Here is a 23,804-nt window from a genome sequence, read left to right as displayed (position 1 = left end):
TATAATATCCCTATATGTTACAATAGGGGGCACTTTATTCACTATATATTATAAGGAACTCCTCGGGGGCTTATAATATCCCTATATGTTACAATAGGGGGTACTTTATTCACTATATATTATAAGGAACTCCTCTGTGACTTATAATATCCCTATATGTTACAATAGGGGGTACTTTATTCACTATATATTATAAGGAACTCCTCGGGGGCTTATAATATCCCTATATGTTACACTAGGGGGTACTTTATTCTCTATATAATGGAGTCTATGGGAGATGACCTCTCTGTAATTTAGACTTCTGGATAATGGATCCTTTACCTGTATAACAAACTATCATCCGGCTAACTGTAAGGCCCCGGCACATCTGCAGTCAGAACAAGCACCGCAGAGCCACAGAATAGCACAGCGCACTAGTGCATTGCACCGCAACTTCATACAAGTCTATAGGTGTGAGTTCTTTGTGTCCCACAAGCCCTTGCACCCCAGTTTATATTGGAGCAGTTGTTCCCACTGCAGTAGTGTATAAATGCATATAGGCAGGAGTCCCAATTCATTGCTAATTAACCTAACCCAGAATGCGGAGTTAATATGTGCCAGGTTTGTGCCGGGGTGAGGTGCCAACTGTAGATGCTGAAAAGGCAGATTTTTCCCACCCTCCGTCTGCCCGGCGGCTAAGTATTGTCAGCTGTCAGTGAGAAAACTGCCCCCTCTGTTTCACCCTCGCAGTTTAAGCCTCTGAGGTTAAAAATCAACCCAGGGGTCAAATGTGCAGGGCCTTGTGCCATTTACTCAGGGGCCACAGAAGCTTTATTATTCCTACACACCCGGGCTGCTCTGGGTGTCTTCGCCTCCCTACTCTCCCTACTCCATAGAAACTGCACAAAACTACTATTAATTCCTGAACTTTGCTCCTTGGTTCATACATACATAGGGTGATTAAAGCTCCAAAATAACATTGCTTGAAGCACTAGCATTGTGTGTCGGGGCTGCTGTACAGCTTCATATGGCCATAGATATTTATGAGAGAGAAACCCCCATTTCTCCTGCTGTACATTTGTGTTTTGACCAGACTTGCGTCCAGGTACATAAATTAGTACAGGTATCGGACCCCCATATCCGGAAACCCATTATCCAGAAAGTTCCGAATTACAGAAAGGCCATCTCCCATAGACTCCATTTGAATCAAATAATTCACATTTTTAAAAATGATTCCTTTTTCTCTGTAATAATAAAACAGTACCTGTACTTGATCCCAACTAAGATATAATTACCCCTTATTGGGGGCAGAACAGCGCTATTGGGTTTATTTCATGGTTAAATGATTCCCTTTTCTCTGTAATAATAAAACAGTACCTGTACTTGATCCCAACTAAGATATAATTACCCCTTATTGGGGGCAGAACAGCCCTATTGGGTTTATTTAATGGTTAAATGATTCCCTTTTCTCTGTAATAATAAAACAGTACCTGTACTTGATCCCAACTAAGATATAATTACCCCTTATTGGGGCAGAACAGCCCTATTGGGTTTATTTCATGGTTAAATGGTTCCCTTTTCTCTGTAATAATAAAACAGTACCTGTACTTGATCCCAACTAAGATATAATTACCCCTTATTGGGGGCAGAACAGTCCTATTGGGTTTATTTCATGGTTAAATGGTTCCCTTTTCTCTGTAATAATAAAACAGTACCTGTACTTGATCCCAACTAAGATATAATTACCCCTTATTGGGGCAGAACAGTCCTATTGGGTTTATTTCATGGTTAAATGATTCCCTTTTCTCTGTAATAATAAAACAGTACCTGTACTTGATCCCAACTAAGATATAATTACCCCTTATTGGGGGCAGAACAGTCCTATTGGGTTTATTGGGTCTCCCACAGGAGACTGAACATAGCTCCATGCCCATAGTTGGGGTGCACTCTAAATATAATGTAAGGTCTAGTGCTCCCTGCAGGGGTCCCCTGTATGATCCCCAGACATATTACAGGAATATAAAGTAATTGCAGGAAACTTGGGTTTTAGATAAAAAACGTATACACATCAAAATAAACCCAACGCGTTTCAACCCTGCAAAATCAATGGGGTCTTCATCAGGGGCGCAAGAAAAAAGCAGGCCTGCTTTTTCTTGTGCCCCTGACGGAGACCCCCTTGATCTTGCAGGGTTGAAACTTGATGGAGAACATAGCTAGTAACTGCTCAGAGCATGCTGGTTTAGCCATAAGGGACACTGCTGTTCATAAATAAATACTGTAGGGAATAGTTATAAATATACACAGGTCATTTTGCATCCAAAAAACTCTCCGTTTTGTGTATGTAAAGGCTCTGGGGCGCCGTATACAGGTGGGACTGTGTAATATACTTGTATCCTGAGAAGGGTTTTGTTGCTACTTCTCCATACTATGTGCTGTATATTAGCCCACATATTTATTATAAATGGAAATGTGTTTCTATTTAACGCTTCCGTTGCCGAGTTTACATCCTTTTACAGAGGATTCGGGGGTTCAGTGGAACCCAAAAATAGTGGATTTGGTGCATCCCTACTTACAATCTAAAGGGGGTGGAGATAAGCGAGACACAAGGTTGGGGAAATATTACGTACAGGATTTTTAATAGAGATACTTTGGTTGGTGTGTAGGTTGGAGGAAGCAGTGGATTCTGAGGAACATTTGAAACCCCACAAAGTGTGTGTTGTTACCACAGGTGAAGTTCTGTAAGGTCATTGGAGGACCAAAGTGGTCTATTTGGCGAGTACCGGGAAATAAGGTATTGTAAGAGTATTAATAAAGCGAGATTTGTGTAGCGCGATGTGCGATAGTGTTGTTTACAGTACCCGGCAGGGTGGGGCACGTGTGGCGACTTTCCATAGGATACAGCAGGGAGACAGCTGGGTGCTTGAGATGTGGGAGAGGGGGAAAAATTAGCGCAGGAGATATGGGTTTGAAGAAGAAGGTGCTGGAGAGTTTGCTCCTTATATTGAGAAGAATAGGGGTCCCGGGTCTGAGCCATGAGGGACCTCAACAGAGATCTCCTCTTCCCACATGTGGGCGCCACTTAATTCGCATACGAAGCAGTGGGGAGAGGATGCGCTAAAGTCCCCATTACTCTGTATGGGAGCAAGATTTCATTGCGGGTGGGTGGCACGCCACCCCTAAATTTGTTCAGCCCTAGGCCCGGGCCTTTGTGGCCTGCCGATGATCATGATAAAAAGCTTTTGGTTGTGCCTGAACCCACTGCATCGGCCCAGTTGCAGACCCACATGGTGAAGTTTGGCACAAAACTGCTTGTGTATGCTTTTGTTCAAGTGTAGGGGCGGAATCTCCACCTGCATTTATCTGTGTGGCACTGGCCTGTCACCTAGATGCTAGGGTCAAGGGGATTAGTTTGGAGAACTGGCCAAACAGATGGTCATTGGAGATGATAAACAGTTAAGATTGCTGGCCCCCAAATTGAATCCAGATATCTGGGGGCCTCACTATAGCAGCTAGGGGCTAAATAGGAGTCATGAGCAGACTAAGGGCAACTAGAGGCGGCTCGAACCCTTTGTAGCCCATCAGCTCTAAGTAAATATTCATTCTGCACCTCTGGTGGGGGAAACCATTTGGGGGTGATAAGTGCCCTGTAAACATGTTCTATGTATAGTTAGTACCCCCTATAATCATTTTATTGGCCCTACAAAGAACATTTAGTCATGGCAATTCCAACATATGTCTCTTTGTGAAAGCAGTGGCCTCGACTTCCCAATGGCGCACAAAAGGGCAGAGGTTATCACACAGGTATCTGAAGGGCATAGAATGGCTCTAGTATGCCGGACACTGCAGATAAATCCAGGCACGGCATTCAGAAAGGGATAGGCGGCATTCAGTAAGGGATAGGCGGCATTCAGAAAGGGATAGGCGGCATTCAGTAAGGGATAGGCGTATGTTTCCACTTCTGGACGGTTATGTTCTGGTTTTGTACCATGTATTTTCCAGGATTCTGTAATCAACTAAGGCTAAACAAAGCAGCTAGCAGATTATCTGCAGCGGCAACATCATTATAGCCCATGGGCGGAGCCAAGGGAAGCACACCAAATCAATTGGCTGGTTACATTCTAGTTAGGAGCAGCCAATCAATTTAAATCTGCTCAGGATATTTGCTGTTGCACACTGATGGCTTATAGTAGTATGATGTAGAGACTAATATTCTTAGACAGTTTGCAATTGGTCTTCATCTTCTATTTATTTGCAGGATTTCACTTTTTGTTCAGCAACTCTCCAGTTTGGAATTTCAGCAGTTATCTGGTTACTAGGGTTCAAATTACCGTAGCAACCAGGGAGTGGTTTGAATGAGAAACTGGTATATAAAAAGGATCTGAATAGAAAATAAGAAAAAAAAAGTAACAATGAAAATAAAATTGTAGCCTCAGAGAGCAATGGTTATTTGGCTGCCAGGGTCAGTGACCCCCATTTGAAAGTTGGAATGAGGCAGTCGATGGCAACTATTTAGAAAACTATAAATAATGAAGACCAATTGCAAAGTTGCTTACAATTGGCCATTCAATAACATACTAAATGTTATCTTAAACGTGAACCACCCCTTTAACTGCCCACGCCATCTCTGACTATTCCGTGTCATTAGCCATAACTGATAGTGCCGCATCGTGGCAGCAAGTTGCACATCGCTATTACTACTATTCTGGCTTTTCAGGTTGGTTGTACATTTCCCGGCAGAGTGTGTTTCCACGTTGCTCCTGTGTGTATTTTTCACGCCCTTCCATAGTTAATCCGCACCCTGATGAGACAGCCCTGGGCACCGTGGGCGACTTTTTAGGAAATAAGGATAATGTAGGGTGAGGGCAGATTCACACAGCAGAAGTAAATGTAGGGTCAGACTGGGGGGTGCAGGGCCCAGGCTTTGGTCTCAGGGGCCCCTGCACCCCCCAATGGCCCCCGCTGCCTTCACCCCCCCTCCCACTTCCCCCGCAGAGGCCCCCAACACCCTCCGACCCTTTCCCCCGAGCATTCCTCCAGCATGTCAGGGGAGGGAGACAGCGGATTGTGGGAGCGCCCTGGGGGGGATCCACACCTTGTGTCTCAACCCTTGTAGATTGTAAGCTCTTTTGGGCAGGGCTCTCTTCACCTCTTGTATCGGTTATTGGTTGCTTTATATGTTACTCTGTATGTCCAATGTATGTAACCCACTTATTGTACAGCGCTGCGGGATATGTTGGCGCTTTATAAATAAATGCTAATAATAATAATGGGATCTGGGCCGCCTGGGCCCACTGGGTTTTTTCCTGGTAACCCGGCGGCCCAGTCCGACGCTGAGTAAATGCCATTGTCAGGCTGGAATATGCCCATCCATAATGCCTGACACAGTAGGGCTGGCCTCCCTAGTGGGACTCGGAGCCTTAGCTGGGGGCCCAGCCTGAGGGTTAAATTAAGGAAAGATTTAGGTACAAAGCTTATTTTCTATTTTTTTTTTTCTGTCCTAGATATTCTTGGAACTCTGCCTGTTAGGCCGATACAGCAATGTTTCATATGTGTTTGTAACACTGTTACACCCTGCCAAATGGTGGGCCTCAAAGGGAATCTTAAAGGAATACTGACATGGGAAAACATGTTTTTTTCTGCAAACCCATCAGTTAATAGAGCTTCTCCAGCAGAATCCTGCATTGTAATCTGTTTTTCCCATGGGGTTAGCCATATTCTTCATTTCCTAGGGTGCCACAGCCATGTGACCTGTGCTGATAAACTTCAGGCACACTTTACTGCTGCGCTGCAAGTTGGAGTGATATCCCCCCTCCTGTCACCTCCAGCAGCCGATCAGCAGAACAATGAAAAAGGAGTAAGATAGCAGCTCCCAGTAGGTATCAGAATAGCACTCAATAGTAAGAAATCCAAGTCCGGCTTGGGACTCCTCCAGTTACATGGGAGTAGGAGAAACAATAGGTTAGCTGGAAGCAGTTCTAATGTGTAGCGCTGGCTCCTTCTGAAAGCTCAGACTCAGGCACACTTTACTGCTGTGCTGCAAGTTGGAGTGATATCCCCCCCTCGCCCCCAGCCGATCAGCAGAACAATGGGAAGGGAGCAAGATAGCAGCTCCCAGTAGGTATCAGAATAGCACTCAATAGTAAGAAATCCAAGTCCGGCTTGGGACTCCTCCAGTTACATGGGAGTAGGAGAAACAATAGGTTAGCTGAAAGCAGTTCTAATGTGTAGCGCTGGCTGAAAGCTCAGACTCAGGCACAATGCACTGAGATGGCGCCCACACACCAATATTGCAGAGGGCTAAGTGGGTTTATGATGCCTGGAGGCAACTGGAGGACTAAAGGCGTGCAGCTTATGTTATATCACTTGATTGGCCCAAATTTTACTCTGGGGGCCACTAGTGTGACCTGCCTCTATTTGCCATTAGCTAATAATTTTGTCAAAAAGTCTTAAGGGCAGTGGCACACAGGGCCCAAAACTGCTCATATAGATGCCACTCCACTACTACAGTGGTAGCCAGAGTTATCCAAATGATAGCTTAGGGTATGCCACATGAATTGTAGTATTTTTTATGGAGCATCAAGGCATAAGAAATTATAGTCCACCCTTAGAGAGGCCGTCACAGGTTTGTAAACCAGCTCTGGGAATGTTTTTGGCTTTATTTCTGGCTCTGGAGCCTCACAGAGCAATAGCTTTTTGGCTCGGAAGTCAGTGACCCCCATTTGAAAGCTGCAAAGGGTTAGACGAAGAGGGCAAATAATACAAAAACTATGAAAAACAAATAATTTATTTAGTTTTTCAGTGGTCCGTGGTTTCCCCTGAATATGTACATGTAACTAGCAGGCCGTTACAGTGCATTACTTTGTGGCATGGGTGCACCTGGAAAATGCGAAATAAAAAAAAGAATAGTTACCCGAACTTTTTTCATGCTTGTGTTGCTCCCCAACATTTTTTATATTTAAATGTTGCTCACAAGTAAAAAAGGTTGGGGACCCCTGATGTAGAGCATGGTTCTGAGACAATATAAAAAGAACAAGCCATTTTGCACGAGGTATTTTAGAAACGGTTTCTGCTTCCTGTCTAGCAGTCACAGCAGTCCTACCGTGTTTTATGTTAGGGTTGGATATTCACACAGAATTGGTTCAATTTAATATCTGAAAGGCTCATTTACATTATACAGGTATGGGATCCCTTATCCGGAATCCCGATATCCAGAAAGCTCCGAATTAGGAAAGGCCGTCTTCCATAGACTCCATTTTAATCAAATAATTCAGAATTTTAAAATTGATTTCCTTTTTCTCTGTAATAATAAAACAGTGCTTTGTATTTGATCCCAACTAAGATATAATTACCCCTTATTGGGGGCAGAACAGCCCTATTGGGTTTATTTAATGGTTAAATGATTCCCTTTTCTCTGTAATAATAAAAAAGTACCTGTACTTGATCCCAACTAAGACATAATTACCCCTTATTGGGGCAGAACAGCCCTATTGGGTTTATTTCATGGTTAAATGATTCCCTTTTCTCTGTAATAATAAAACAGTACCTGTACTTGATCCCAACTAAGATATAATTACCCCTTATTGGGGGCAGAACAATCCTATTGGGTTTATTTAATGGTTAAATGATTCCCTTTTCTCTGTAATAATAAAACAGTACCTGTACTTGATCCCAACTAAGATATAATTACCCTTATTGGGGGCAGAACAGCCCTATTGGGTTTATTTCATGGTTAAATGATTCCCTTTTCTCTGTAATAATAAAACAGTGTTTTGTATTTCATCCCAACTAAGATATAATGAATCCTTACTGGATGCAAAATAATCCTGTTGGGTTTAATTAATGTTTTATTGATTTTTTTTTAGTAGACTTAAGGTATGGAGATCCAAATTACGGAAAGACCCCTTATCCGGAATACCCTTGGTCCCCAGCATTCTGGATAACGGGTCCTATACCTGTACCACACTGCGGCAGTGGAAGTCTTACAGTAGGCTAATGTCACACTTGGCTTTTTTGCGCCATTTTGATTCAATCCGCAGTATCTGCCTGTCAGTGCTACATGTGAGCAGCACAAAATGTCATTTTTCCACAGCAAGAACTTTGTTATTGCCACCAGCGATTCAGGAGGCATATATACACATTAGTTAAAGTTCCTTTTTATATCTTTTGACTTGAACCACTCTTTTGTGATGCTCTCTGTGCTCCCTCACACATTCCCTGACAGGAAAACACGCAGGCCCTAACTGTAACTGGAAGTAGTGTGGGAGTGTAGGCCTCTGCCAGAGGGACTGACTATAAAATGGTGGTGTTTTAATATGGGATTATCCACTGGCACATACTTTTAGAAATATATACTGTTTATAAAAGAAAAAAAAAGGATTTATTGATATGAAATAGTGACTGTATTATGTGATTGAGTCTTTGGAGTAAGGTGGTGAGGAAAAAAGAGCTGCCCTTTGGGGTTAGATTCCCCTTCCATCCCCCCTTTAGGCTAACACCACCTTTGTGAATAAACTCCTAGTTTCCAAGAAAACTTAAAATACTGAATATGTGCAGCTTCAAACAACTGCTCCAGCACAGCAGGCAGCCTGGGGCCCTGTCAGTGGGGATGCTGAGTGTTGTAGTTCAGTAACATCTGGGAGCCATTCCTCTCCAGATGCTAATACTGAGGAGAAGACTGCTACCAGGAGTGGGTGGGAGCCTCTAACACATCGTTATTCTTAGTGATTCGGGTGCAGGTTTTACATTGGAGCTGCAGAGCTGCCACCTGTATTGGGAAATCAGCGTGCTGAGTGGTATGTATGTGTGTGGATCATCCCCCATTTTGTCTCTTTGCCTCAGTGTCCATCAGAACCGTTCTGCTGGTAAAGAGCTGGTTCACCTTTGAATTAACCTTTAGTTTGTTATAGATTGGACAATTCTAAGCAACTTTCCAAGTAGTCTATTTAGTTTAGTTTTTGAATTATTTGCCTTCTTTCAAAATGGTCAAATGGGGATCACTGACCCCAGAAGCCAAAAAACTATTGCTCTTTGTGGCTACAATTTTATTATTGTTGTTACTTATTATAATATTTTATTATTCAGGTCCTCTTCTATATATATATTAGTCTCTCTTTCAAACAACTCCCTGGTTGCTAAGGAAAGTTGCACCCTAGCAACCAGATAACTACGAAAACTCCAAACTGGAAAGCTGCTAAACAGAAATTCAAACAATTAAAAAAACTACAAATTATTAAAAAATGAAGCAGGTTTTGTTAGTAGCACATCCGATTCATACTAAGGTACTAAGAGAGGCTTATGGGAGTTGAGATCAGAGCAGTTTCCTTGCTCCGGCTTAGCCTCCATTGTGCAACTGACTGAAATCTTATATCACCCGCCTGTGTCTGCCAGGGAGGGGGCAGCAAGGGAACAGTCTGCTCAGTCCTACAATGGTGCCCAGGTGTCCCTTTCCTTCCAGGGTTGGGGGGGCCTAAGAAACACCGACATATTGGCCAATCAGAGAGAGCGCTGCCTCAGCAGGCAAGGGGACCTTTGTTACTGCACTGGCACACAGCAGGCAATGGGACTGCACTTAAAGGAACAGGAACTATTAAAAGTGCAGGGTGTAAAGGATGCTGGGAAAGTCTTAGCATGCTCACCAGTGCCCCTGATTCTTCTTTCACGGCATGGAAATGTAAGTGTTCATTGGTCTCGGCCTGCCCAGGGCACCTATGGGAGTAATCGGCACTGAACAAGAACAAAACAAGACTAACTTTGATAGTGTTCAGTGTTGATATCCTCTCCTGGTGGTCCTCAGGCGCAGGGCAAAGGCCGGGGGTGTGTGCACCCCCAACGAGACAAGGCAAGGTGCCTCAAGCCAAAACTAGAACTTGGCTTTATGGCTGAGATTCTAGCTATCTGTATAACAGAGCATTCTGTCACAGTGGCACAGATCCTATCTGATCCCCCCCCATTGTAAGCAGCAGTCCTGCCCTGCTTTATGGCTGAGATTCTAGCTATCTGTATAACAGAGCATTCTGTCACAGTGGCACAGATCCTATCTGACCCCCCCCCCCCCATTGTAAGCAGCAGTCCTGCCCTGCTTTATGGCTGAGATTCTAGCTATCTGTATAACAGAGCATTCTGTCACAGTGACACAGATCCTATCTGATCCCCCCATTGTAAGCAGCAGTCCTGCTCTGCTTTATGGCTGAGATTCTAGCTATCGGTATAACAGAGCATTCTGTCACAGTGGCACAGATCCTATCTGACCCCCCCCCCCATTGTAAGCAGCAGTCCTGCCCTGCTTTATGGCTGAGATTCTAGCTATCTGTATAACAGAGCATTCTGTCACAGTGGCACAGATCCTATCTGATCCTCCCCCCCATTGTAAGCAGCAGTCCTACCCTGCTTTATGGCTGAGATTCTAGCTATCTGTATAACAGAGCATTCTGTCACAGTGGCACAGATCCTATCTGATCCCCCCATTGTAAGCAGCAGTCCTGCCCTGCTTTATGGCTGAGATTCTAGCTATCTGTATAACAGAGCATTCTGTCACAGTGGCACAGATCCTATCTGATCCCCCCATTGTAAGCAGCAGTCCTGCTCTGCTTTATGGCTGAGATTCTAGCTATCTGTATAACAGAGCATTCTGTCTAAAACCCAGTGTTTTTACATCACTGCAAAGCTCTTACCCTTACCAGGATTAATTACCAAGTGATAAATATAAGAGCCCATACACATAGGAATTTTTTATGCATTTAATATGTGTTTGAGACAGAGCTTTGACTGCACCAAAGTGAATGCACTAATTGATTCCATATTGTTCTTGCTCGCTGTACCAATGAGTGCCCTAATGAAACAAACTGCATTTGGTGAAACTAAATGCACGTTTAAAGCGTATTAATGCTGAGAAATACAATTGAAACTCCCCAAAACACCCCCCTGCTATAATAAAACATGTAAACAAAATGTTAATGGGCTTACTTATGAATTTTCGAGTTTGTAAATTCGAGTTTGTTGTTCTGAATCGAATAAACCGACATATCGAATGCTTAGTTATGTATTAATAAGGAAAACTTGTTTGAATAAAAAACTCGAATATGTCGAAATTTTCAAGTTTATGAGCTCTAAAAATTCAAAAAATTGGAGAATTCAGCTTTACTCTGTCTGGGGAAACTCCCATTGACTTTTATAGCAACTCGCAAGCTTTTAGATGGTCAATTTTTACATTCAAGTTTTTGGGTTTTCTGCACTTAAAAAATACAGGTATGGGATCCCTTATCCGGAAACCCATTATCCACAAATCTCTGAATTACGGAAAGCCAATCTCCCATAGACTCCATTTTAAGTAAATAATTCAGAATTTTAAAACTGATTTCCTTTTTCTCTGTAATAATAAAACAGTACCTGTACTTGATCCCAACTAAGATATAATTACCCCTTATTGGGGGCAGAACAGCCCTATTGGGTTTATTTCATGGTTAAATGATTCCCTTTTCTCTGTAATAATAAAACAGTACCTGTACTTGATCCCAACTAAGATATAATTACCCCTTATTGGGGGCAGAACAGCCCTATTGGGTTTATTTAATGGTTAAATGATTCCCTTTTCTCTGTAATAATAAAACAGTACCTGTACTTGATCCCAACTAAGATATAATTACCCCTTATTGGGGGCAGAACAGTCCTATTGGGTTTATTTAATGGTTAAATGATTCCCTTTTCTCTGTAATAATAAAACAGTACCTGTACTTGATCCCAACTAAGATATAATTACCCCTTATTGGGGGCAGAACAGCCCTATTGGGTTTATTTAATGGTTAAATGATTCCCTTTTCTCTGTAATAATAAAACAGTACCTGTACTTGATCCCAACTAAGATATAATTACCCCTTATTGGGGGCAAAACAATCCTATTGGGTTTAATTAATGTTTTATTTTTAGTAGACTTAGGGTATGGAGATCCAAATTATGGAAAGACCCCTTATCCAGAATACCCTTGGTACCGAGCATTCTAGATAACGGGTCCTATATCTGTACCAGACACTCGAGTATTCAAACCATAACTTGAATTTAACTTTTTTAAGTGCAAAAGAGACTCAAATGGAGGGAAAAAATAAGACTTGAGCGTTTAATAAATCTGCCCCTAAGCGTTTGTGCATTTCAGTAGACGGTGTGTAAGGGCCTTCAGAAAGCTTAGCAAATAAGCAAAAAAAAGTAAATTTTTTAAATCTGGAAGTGAGAGAATCCAGTGTACGACTCCAATAAATAATTCCTGAATCTCTGTGTTCTCCCATAGGATTCCTGTGACTGGATATTCCGGAGCTGGGACCAGCGTGGCGTCCCCCCCACTCAGCCAGCGCAGCGAGGGATAGTGGGGGAGTTTATGTTCTCAGATGCCTGCAGGGGAAATGGGGCCTCAGCTCCCTGCAATATGAAAACTCGTCAGAACAAAGACTCAGTGAGTGGATTGGTTTCTCTTATTCTGGAATAAAATAAGAATCATTGCAACAGATTCAAATAAGACTTTTTCTTCTGCTGTGGTAGCTATGTACATACAGGATGTTTGTTTTGTAAAATATATATATATATTATATATGTGTGTGTGTGGAATTACTTTACTTCCTGTTCTACCCCCTGCTCACCTATTGTCTAGGGTAAGTGATGGATTCTGGGACTTGAAATCCCTCTGCTTTCCATGGGGGTTGGTGTACAGATTCAGGTTCACCTTTAGTATGTTATAGAATGGCCTGTTCCTAGCAACTTTGCATTGCTTTCCATTATTTCTTTTTTATAGTTATTGAATTATTTGCCTTTCTCTTCTGCCTCTTTCCAGCTTTCAAATGGGGGTCACTGACCCCGGCAGCCAAAAACTATTGCTCTGAAAAAACCATAAAAAATTATGACCAATTGCAATCTCAGAATATCAATGTCTACATCATATTAAAAGTTCATCTAAAGGTGAAGGACCGGAATTACTGCAACATGGAACAATGTTTTACATTGATTATTTTTTTCAGATTTTGGGGTATTTAAATTTTTATTAACTGCCGAAATAATGGATTTTGTACCAACAGCGCCACCTGTTGGTCAGTAACTGTACAGGCAAAGAGATATATGATCAGAAGGAAAACAGAGAAGGGTTCTGATGTTGCTCAGGAAGGAGATGGGAAAGGGCGTCTGAGGCTTCTGATCTCTTTCCTGAGAAGAACAACATCAGGACACTTCTCTGTTTCCCTTCTGAACATATATCTCTTTGACTGAACATTTACTGACCAACAGGTGGCACTGTTGGTACAAAATCCATTTTATCGGCAGTTAATAAAAACTGAAACCCCTAAAACATGCAAACATCATTAGTAAAGCACTTTGAGCAATTTCACAATATTTTTGTAAGGTATACTTATCCTTTAACCCCAAATGAATGATCTGTCTAAAAGAGTTGTGGACTTGGCCAGTGTTAGAAGACCTTACAGATCATCCATAAAGAGGGCGGAGGTAGTTTTCCCAGACAAAAACACATTAGATATGTATGTAATATCCATAATTCTCTCCCCATTAAGATGTCGATGAGGAGTGGAAGGAAAAAGGAGAGTGTGGGCCCAAGGGAAGAGCGCAGAGCAAGGGGGAGAGCCTCCCCAGGTGCCATCAGCACCTCGAGCAGCGACAGCAAGAGTGAGAAGGGGCGGCCGAGCGGAAAGGTAAGAGCAGAGAACTGTCCCGAACTCCCCCAGAACAGTTTAAAGCAACAGAAAAAACCTGATAAACCTAATGGGGTGCAGAACCAGATTATATAGAATCCCAGCAACGCCCATATTGGAGAGGGAAGTAGGCTGCATGTTTGTATTATTGTAATTCTTTAAAGGGGAACTCCACCCAAACATAACCTAAGCTTTCTGAAAAGTAAACATAATAGCCCAGCCCTGTTTTGAGAACACAGGGATAGTAAGATTGGTAGAGAACTAAGCTCTTTTGTTATTTCTCTCTCCAGAAGGGAAGAATGGAAGATTCTGTCCCAAAAAACAGCAAGCGGGAGCGAGTAAAGGATTCCTCTGAGAGTGAGGGGGAGGCCGGGAAAACCCAGAAGAAAGCCAAGATGGAGGTGAGAAGTGTTGGCAAATCAGAATTCGCCACTAGCTGATACTGGCTTTTGTAACGTTTGTCATTAAAGGCAAATAATGTCACATTCAGCACAGTACCACCTTGCCAAGTGAGCGGATCTTCTCCCAATATCCCCATCTACGGGTGGGCGATATCGGGTGGATTTAGGCTAATTTGGTTGTTTGGCCCTGGGGCCAAACGATGGTAATGGGCGCAGTTGGTTTGGCTTGTTGATGCGGTCCCCGATCCGACTAAATTTTTTAAACTGCCCGATTTCTGGCCAGATATCGGTTGGGCAGGCCCGTCATTGGTGCCCTACATGAGCCGATAAGCTGCCGAATCGGTCTAAGGGACTGATATCGGCAGCTACAATCACCCCGTGTATGGCCACTTTTAGACTCAGGGCCAAACGATCAAATTAAAACGCCGTTAATGGGCGCAGTCGGTTCAGGGACCGCATCAACAATCAATGCGGTCCCCGATCCGACTACATTTTTTAACCTGCCTGATATCTGCCCGATTTCAGGCCAGATATCGGTCGGGCAGGCCGTCATTGGTGCCCCTACACGGGCTGATAAGCAGCCGAATCGGTCTAAGGGACGGATATCAGCAGCTAGAATCGGCCCGTGTATGGCCACTTTTAGACTCATTTGTGGTTGCCACAGAAATACCTGGGGTGACATAAAGGTGTGGGGTTATAGTGTAAAAAAAAACAGAAAAAAATGGGACAGATCAGGGGCATGTGGTCTGATCAATCAGGGGAAGCTGGCAGGCATTGGCTAGGATATGGGTGGCATAAGGTGGCCAGATCAGGGGCCTTACAAGACACTGAGGAGAAAGTCAAAATGGGCCTGCAGTTGCATTTTTAATAGCGGCCTGGCCTTGTCCCTGTCTTACCAGCTAGGCTGGGGCAGTACAAGCTGAGTGGGAAACCTTTACTTACCCATATTTGCCTTCTGATTGATAAAACCTGTGCCAGTAAGCCTGTGTGGGAGACTGAGGGGGCACTGCTAGCACACAGCCTACGTCAGCTCCCTGCAATATGATGGGAATTACAGGTAAAAGGTATTTGACAGGTTAGAAAGTCCCATTGGGCAAGGCACAAGTCAGTGTGTTGTTCCTCTCCTGATGCCTAGACCTCTATAGGATCTGATTGTTGGCCCAAGGGCCAAACGGTTGGCCCAGCATGCAGATAACCAGATCAGGAAAGGAAAGGCCCAAGGGCCAAATGGTTGGGTGGTCCTAGTTGGCCCAGCATGCAGATGGCCAGATCAGGAAAGGAAAGGCCCAAGGGCCAAACAGTTGGGTGGTCCTAGTTAGCCCAGCATGCAGATGGCCAGATCAGGAAAGGAAAGGCCCAAGGGCCAAACAGTTGGGTGGTCCTAGTTAGCCCAGCATGCAGATGGCCAGATCAGGAAAGGAAAGGCCCAAGGGCCAAACAGTTGGGTGGTCCTAGTTAGCCCAGCATGCAGATGGCCAGATCAGGAAAGGAAAGGCCCAAGGGCCAAACGGTTGGGTGGTCCTAGTTGGTCCAGCATGCAGATGGCCAGATCAGGATAGTAAAGGCCCAAGGGCCAAACGGTTGGGTAGTCCTAGTAGGCCCAGCATGCAGATAACCAGATCAGGAAAGGAAAGGAAAGGCCCAAGGGCCAAACAGTTTGGTGGTCCTAATTGGCCCAGCATGCAGATAACCAGATCGGGAAAGGATCTGCTTGTTTTTGGACCTTGCCAACTGAGGGAATCTGTGTATGTACAGCTTTAAATCTAAATCAGTGCAAAAAACAGGAGTAGCATTTAATATTCTTTGGTCTCTGTTTTATTACAATGACTACATTCTCCTTCTTGTGTCTCTAGTCTCCTGAGGTCCCGCGTCCTCCCCCAGATGACGAAAGCCTCGATGGTCAGAGTGGCAATGAGGATGGCGGCAGTGACCCACGTGACATTGACCAGGATAACCGCAGCACTTCCCCAAGCCTACACAGTGGAGATAGCGAAAGTGATGCTTCCTCTGTTCCATCCCCCAAATCTTTCCCTCTTTACCGAGGCTCCTCTCCCCCACGACCTTCTTCCTCACCTATTTCTGAGCCCACAGTTCTACCGCCCCCATCTCAAGCTCCACAAACAGCAACCCAGATTGAGCCACAGGCACCACGACCGTACCAACCGACGCATCTTCCACAACTGTATCCAAGTAATGGTGGACTAGTCAAGGCGGGGCCTCCTCAGCCTGCCCAGGTCAAGCCTCCACCCACCACTCCAATAGCAGGACTGGGCTCCCCCAGACCATTAGGCTCCCCCACAGCCCCAGCTTCTGCACCTACCAATTGTTCCTCCTCTGCATCTTATCCTCATGTGTCTCACAATTTGCCACCACCCCCGGCTCTTCGTCCACTCAATGCATCACCTGGACTTCAATCTCAAGTGGCAGAAAAGGTTGGCCAGCCACTCCCACCTACATCTGCTTCACTTCGTTATCCCCCTTATCCTGGGCAATATCCATCCAATTATCCTCACCCATACCCTACACAGGGCAAGTATAACCAACCACAGCCTGGCCCCCATTCTTCCTGGGGACAGAGTGGTCTAAACTATGGGCGTGGGGGAGGAGGCCCCTCGTATCCACAGCCACCCCCCCAAAATGGACAAGCAGCAGGTGGAGGGCAGAATATTGCTGGGGGATTTCCACCCCCCCACCATGGAAGCGCAAGGGCTCAGTCCCCTCTAAATAACCACCCACCTCATCCTCACCCCACTACTGGTGGAATTCAGTCTCCAGCCTCCCAAATCAGTGTTCTCCACTCTCACGGAGGGGCATCGGGCACTAGAGGGCAGTCTCCTAACCACCCTCTGAATAATGCCCATCACCCTCACATTCTACCAAACAGGGGGCGCTCACCTACCCCGCAGAGCAACCTGACTCCTGGGAGCACACCTCAGTCAGGCCACCAGCCAGCTCACATCTTACCGGGTGGAATTATTTCTCCAAATCCTCCCCCTCAGAACAATACCCAGCTGACATCTTCAACAGGAGGAAGTGCGAGGGGACAGTCGCCTGCACCTACAAATACCCCTCACCTCCTTCCCCAATCCAATTCATCAAGTGGGAGCATGGCTTATCCTGCGCCAGCGGAGCCCTCAAACCCACCATCTACACACCCTGTCTACCAGCCTCATTCTTCTCCATCTGTGTGCCAGTACCCCCCCAGCTCTCAGACGTATCCCAACTATCCCTTTCAGGGCTACAAAGGTGCACCTCCAGCTGCTCCACCTTATAAAACTGCCCCACCACCACCTTATAAGCCAGGATCTTTCCCTGCCTCCACACCTCCTCCTCCTTCCCAGGGATTCAAGGAGGCATCTCCTCCGGCAACGGCTCCTGCCCCTCAACCCGTCCCTCAACCTGTCCCTCAACCACCAGCCCCTGCTCCTGTTCAGATAAAACAAGAACCTCCCGAAGAGGTTGAAGGTGAAGGAGAAAGTCCAGTTCCTCCTGTCAGCAGCCCCTCACCGCCCCCAAAACTTGTGGATACACCAAGCCATGCCAGTCAATCAGCTAGGTATATAAGTATATGCACATAGCAATGCATGAGTGGGATCTTGGTGGGATACTGGTCTAATTGTATACAGAGTAATGGGCAAATGGGTGGAGCTATCAGAAGGGAAGAGAGGCAGAGGGCCCTGGTGTAAAGGGGGGAGGCCATATAAGAAATGGGTGGGTCTTCCTACAGATTTGGTGCATAAAGCAGTTCAGTGGCGTGAGCAGACCCGTGGTACCTTATGGCAGGAACCAATAGCAAATAATATATATGCACTAATATATATATATGCACTGATACTCATAACTGTGTTTAAGCTTGACTGATGGGTAAGTGGGTGGGGCCAGATATGAGATGATCATCACCGTGGTGGAATGATCATGAATGTTAATAATGCTTTGATATTGACAGAGGGCAGAGAAATGACAGTACAGTAGTGAGGTTATTATAATTGATTACTTACCCCAGTACACTTTGCCAATGGCTGGCACATACTATACTCTGCTCAATAACCCCCCCCCCCCCCCCGCTCTTATTGATACAGATTCTCTCTCTCTGCCATTACTCTCTGTGACCCAGGTTTAACAAGCACCTTGACCGAGGGTACAACTCTTGCTGTCGCACTGACCTTTACTTTGTGCCTCTGGAAGGCTCCAAACTCTCCAAGAAGAGGTCTGAGCAGATAGAGAGAGCTCGGAGAGAGAGCGAGCAGAGAGCACGCGAGGAGCGAGAAAGAGAAAGAGAGAGGGAACGTGAGCTGGAGAGAAACACGGTACGGCAGTCACTCCCCAGAGATCTTCCCTTCATGTTGCATAGCTGTCCATGGCGGATCTAGTGGGGCTCATACAGTCCCCGTTCTCCCCATACCTGCTATCTTCTACCATATGCTGCTTTATACATGGGTTCCTATTGTATTTACTTGTTATAAATTACTTAGGACATAGAAATACTTCAATCCTGTTTGTGGGTGGGTTCCTCAAGGGTGTGTCGTTAGCATCTAACTGCAGGAAGCCAAATGGATATGTCTTACATTGTATTATAAGGGGTACATGTATTATAAGGGATAATGTACCCCCTACTGTAAATGATAAGGATATTAGCAGTCACTGAGGGGTTCTGTGCCCATATAAAGGCACAAGGCTGCAGGCTGAGTTATACAGGGAACTCTGAGTATCACTCATGTATTATAAGGGATAATGTACCCCCTACTGTAAATGATAAGGATATTAGCAGTCACTGAGGGGTTCTGTGCCCATATAAAGGCACAAGGCTGCACTGCAGTTATACAAGGAACTCTATATAATAATATAATATCTGAGCTCTTATATAATACAGGAATAAATATTTTACTTTCTCTTTATCTGCTTTTTTGTTTTTAGAAGTTGGATTCCCGCTCCCATGACTGCCCCCAGCTCTGTACTCAGCCCCCTTCTCACCACCCATCCTTGGCTTTGCCCTCCCCTTCCTCTGCTGCCAACCGACCACCCCATTTTGAGCCCCCCGGGGCAGTGGCGGCAGTGCCACCCTACCTGGGACCTGACACTCCAGCCTTGCGCACCTTAAGTGAATATGCCCGCCCTCATGTACTCTCGCCGGCAGGGCGAGCTCAGCCCCCAGGGCACCCCCCGCACCACCCTTTTTATCTGCCCCTTGGAGATCCCTTGCTTGCCTACAACCTGCCTGCCGTGTTTGCCAGCGACCCAGCTCGTGCAGAGAGGGAGCTGCGGGAGAGGCTGAAGCCCGGCTATGAAGTAAAACCCGGAGAACTGGATCCCCTGCACCCATCTTCCATTCCCCTCCCACCTCCTCCTCCACACCACCATGCCCCTCATCAGCCCCCTCCCTCGGCTGCTGGGGTCCCTCCACAGATGGCACTGCACCCTGCCTTCCCCTATCATCATGGGCAACATGCACATGCCCACGCCCTTGAGCGGGAAAGATTGGCATTGGGTGCTGCGGCCGCAGGGCCAGGGGGTGCCCAAGGAGCAACAGCGGCAGCTGGGGCAGGACGGGGGGAACTGTCCTATGCAGAGCGTTTGGCTGCAGAGCGGCAGCATGCAGAGAGAGTGGCGGCACTGAGTGGGGACCCACTGGCAAGACTCCAGATGTTAAATGTGACCCCTCATCATCACCAGCACTCACATATCCACTCACACCTCCACCTACATCAGCAGGATGCCATCCATGCAGGTAAGAAACGTACGGTGGGTATATGAGAGGGGGGTTATGTTACGTTTGCTCCACTCCTGCAACCCATTGCAGTCTGGGAACATTTAGCCAGTCTGAACAATGAAAGCTATCATCTGATTGGTTGTTTGGGGTCCCTAGGTTAAGGAAAGCTTCCATTGTGTTTCCTTAACAAATTCTTGTACCTTTTCCCCTCAGCTTCTGCTGCTGTGCACCCCCTCATGGATCCCCTGGCATCTGGTTCCCACCTCACGCGGATCCCGTACCCAGCGACGACTCTGCCAAACACTTTAATTCCCCACGCCCTGCACGACAGTGATGTTCTCCGGCAGCAAATATTCGGTGAGCAAACAGGGAATAGACAACAACAGATTTAGGGTAAATATCTTCTATCCAGGTGCAATGTAAGGGGGGGGGCGTAGATCGTACCATTCCAGCTGTAATTAGGATGGGCCTGAAAAGAGGCAGGACTTAATCCAAAAGTGGGCAGGGTTTAGGAACAGCTGGGTGATCATGGTTTTCCATTCAGGAGAGGAAGAAGTTATCGGCAATGGCGGAAAGCTGCACTAATGCTTATTTCAAGCATGTTCAATGTGTTACTACTAGCGCCCCCTACTGGCCATTCATAGAGTTGAACAATAGATGTAGCATCACTGGCTGTACATTGCTTGTGTATTCAAAGATATTGGCAAACTGTTAGGGATACTGAGGTTAGAATGCAATAGGAAACATTGTAAAGTAGTGATTAAGGTTACTTTCTCTCCCTTTATGGGAAACAGCAGCAGGCCTGACTTGCTTTACGGTACATATTGTAGATATTCACTCAGAATTAAAGATATAAATGATGATTACCGAGAAAACATGATTCTTTAGCTGTTAATGCTTTTGCACATGAATCTAGTGTATAAATAAATACTCCCTACAGTATTACAAGGCACATGAATGGGACAGTAACCCTTTATGTTAAGGTTTATATGTAGTGTTGCTGCCTGGAGAGGCCTGACTGCTGTAATTGGGCCAAGAACATAGAGCAGAATCATTCTATAACAACTGGTAGGGCAGTATGGATTAATATGAGGGTAACATACATGTGCAAAGCGTTGGCTAAAATGTCACTGCCATTTTTTCTCCCACTCAGCTTCCCCCTACCGGGATCTCCCATCCGCACTCTCGGCTCCTCTGTCGGCCGCTCACCAGCTGCAGGCCATGCATGCCCAGTCGGCCGAGTTACAGCGCCTTGCCCTGGAACAGCAGCACTGGCTGCAAACTCATCATCCCTTGCAAGGTGTCCCTCTCCCTGGACAGGAAGACTACTACAGGTAAGCGGATCTCAGGATAGCGACCCATCGGGCCAGTCATACGGGCCCTTGAGCTGACAATCTATCATCTGATCTTGTCTTCTTTTTGTTTTTATTCCAACAGTCATTTGAAGAAAGAAACAGATAAATCTCTGTAACATCCGCTGGGACCACACAGGGACCAGAGTCCATCTCACTGCTCGCAGGCTTCTGACTGGCCGAGACCACGTCCTAAGTCCAGAGGTGATAGGTCAGAGTGCAGCCTGTTCTACAGATAGAGAATGGCTCTCCAGCAGCGCGTTGCACTGTGACAATGAATTACCCCTACACAGAAGATCATTTTAAATAAATACCCCATTGCAGAGACCCAAACCCTTCGACAGAGAGCGCGACACGCTGTGAGACCCCCGCTGGCATCCTGGGCCTGAGCAGACAGAGACTCTAATGCGGAGATGGTGTGCAATACAGAGGGGCCCATAGAGACAGAGATTATTCATTAGCCAGCAGCAGATAATGGAAATGAAGGTGTTAAGGCCAACAGGTAGGGGTAAGACTGCCTATAGGAGGCGACAGTGAGACAGCCACTCTTTGACAAACGCTCGCTACATTAATTGGTCTTCTTTGCTCAGTCAGGGATGTCCAACATGCAGTGTTTGTAGAACTACATCTTCTAACATTCATCCCCACCGGGAATGATGGGAACAGTAGTTTAAAATAAGCTGCAGGAATGCTAGTTGGATATTACTGTCCTTTATTGGTTTGTTCACTTATATGGATGAAAAGCACTTCCAGTTCTGACACCCATAGGGGAGTCCCATCTGTAGAGTTGGATTCGAGTAAAAAAAATGTGCAATGCTGTCTGGTTGCTAAGCTCACTGACCCTAGCAACCAGGAATCTGACTTAGCACAAGGCTTAATATTTATTATTTTTATGTTAACTTATTCTAGTCAGGTCCTGTCCTACTGCAGTTCCAGTCTGTTGTTTGGCCTGCCTTTGCTTAAAGGGCAAGCTGGAACGCTCCAAAAAAAAAAAAAAAAGCAGAAATTGTTTGAAGTAATGTAGAAGGAAATTTACCGAAACAAATTAATTTAAGTGGACCTTTCCCTTTCATGGGGCAAATATGGAAGAGCTTCCAGTTTGAAGGTGGTAAAATGATAGGAGTAGCACTTTGCAGCTACCAGAAGGTATGGGGCCCCCTGTGGCCTTCCAGGTGTTACTAGGCAACAACTCCCAGCACCTCTAACAGGCACTATCAGTGAGATGCGGGGGTTCTAGTTTAGGAGCAACATATGAAGGCCTGAAGGTTGCCTGTGCCTGCCCTGCTGCAACAAGATCGGGGAGAGCCAATCAATTCCTCCGACACAGTAACCTTAGAACAGGGCTGTAGGGTGTAAGCACCATGGCAGGTCCTGTGCCCCAGAACCAGTGGTAGGAAGGTGGCATGGAGTTAGCAGAGATGGTTATAGTCGGTGAGACAGCCCAAGGCTGAGAAGTGGGGACAGAGACACTTTGGGGCCAGAGTCCCACCTGGGAGCCCAGTGACTGTGAGAGACAACATGGAGCTGTGTCACTACTGGGACAACATGCGGCAAGGAAAAGACTTTACCCAACAGCAAGGATAGGCACAGCCAAGGGCAAGCGAGACAGACTGCGTGCGAGTGAGAAGGCAAGAGGAATCCCAGGATGCCCCTCAGACAGCCTGCGACCGACGGCGCGCTCTCATGCCCTGTCACAGACTATTTGTCACCTTTCCTCGACATCCCTTGGACACCATTGATTTGTTTTGTATTGTATATTCCCAAATGTGTGTCTGTATGGTGGCAGCACTGCACCCGTCCCCCCCCCACCCTGCTGATCCTCCAGATGTGTGTCCGTGTATGATTGCCATGTACGCGTGATTGGAAATGTGTGCGCTTCTGTACACTCTGTGGCAATGACCATGCATCATTATGGGACCTTTAGCTGGTAGCACAGACTGGAATCGGACTTTGCATCCCTGTCATGCTACCTTGTTGCTAGGATCACTCACCCTAGCTACCAGATAGCAGTCTTAATATCCAGAGTGCAGCTGCCCAAATTAGGAACAAATGCCGAATTACCTTGGGATACAGCTATCCACATCATACTGAAAACTTATGACGAGGGAAGTTTCCCTTTAAACCCCATAACGGTTATGCACGTTCAGCGCCACGAGTGCCCGTGGGTGTGTGTGAGTGTATATACATCGACAAACCTGTAAATATCCGCCGGCAAACGTACGTGTATATATCACCGTGTGCTTCTGTCGCTTTGTATATATTTGCAAGTACGCATGTTTGTACATATCTGAGCGCACACGCATTAGGCCGTGTATATATTTGTGTGGGTGCAAATGTGCGTGTAACATATCCGTGAGTACTTCCGTGCTTAACTGTGTGCGTGGCTGAGTGGGCGGGTACATACGTGTGTGTGTGTTACCGTGTGTATATTCACATGTACACGTTGCTATGAATGCTGGGAATATGCACAGCTGTGCACGTGGCGTCTGCACCTGCATTGTGGTTTTACCATGTAAAATATGTGAAACTGGTGCTGGTGGCCCGGCAAGTATGGTGACGTTAATGCCCCCGCCCTGGGGTACAGACCCATAGCACTTAGGTGAAAAACTTGCAGGAACATATAAAGATCCACCACTTGGTATTTAGAACCCCCTTGTATAGGGCCACCATCAGGAATCATGGGCCC

General features: G+C 45.8%; 1 protein-coding gene across 2 annotated transcripts in view; it reads left to right on the top strand.

Annotated features, from left to right (window-relative positions):
- atn1 (atrophin 1) overlaps nucleotides 1-22,117 on the top strand; it is a 31,961-nt gene extending 9,844 nt beyond the window's left edge. The window contains exons 2-10 of one of the 2 annotated variants that reach the window (XM_002941218.5): nucleotides 12,257-12,418; nucleotides 13,521-13,658; nucleotides 13,949-14,059; nucleotides 15,913-17,615; nucleotides 18,174-18,366; nucleotides 18,974-19,784; nucleotides 19,980-20,123; nucleotides 20,920-21,100; nucleotides 21,204-22,117. In XM_002941218.5, the coding sequence (XP_002941264.2) occupies nucleotides 12,344-12,418; nucleotides 13,521-13,658; nucleotides 13,949-14,059; nucleotides 15,913-17,615; nucleotides 18,174-18,366; nucleotides 18,974-19,784; nucleotides 19,980-20,123; nucleotides 20,920-21,100; nucleotides 21,204-21,237 (3,390 nt within the window). In that variant the 5' untranslated portion in view covers nucleotides 12,257-12,343 and the 3' untranslated portion in view covers nucleotides 21,238-22,117. Of the gene's footprint in view, nucleotides 1-12,256; nucleotides 12,419-13,520; nucleotides 13,659-13,948; nucleotides 14,060-15,912; nucleotides 17,616-18,173; nucleotides 18,367-18,973; nucleotides 19,785-19,979; nucleotides 20,160-20,919; nucleotides 21,101-21,203 lie in introns of those variants that run through there. The other variant, XM_031905440.1, reaches the window with a different exon arrangement.
- Nucleotides 22,118-23,804: the final 1,687 nt, after the last annotated feature.

The sequence above is a fragment of the Xenopus tropicalis genome, chromosome 7 (assembly GCF_000004195.4).
Source record: "Xenopus tropicalis strain Nigerian chromosome 7, UCB_Xtro_10.0, whole genome shotgun sequence".
Taxonomy (NCBI): Eukaryota; Metazoa; Chordata; class Amphibia; order Anura; family Pipidae; genus Xenopus; species Xenopus tropicalis.
This window is presented reverse-complemented; position numbering and strand designations above follow the sequence as displayed.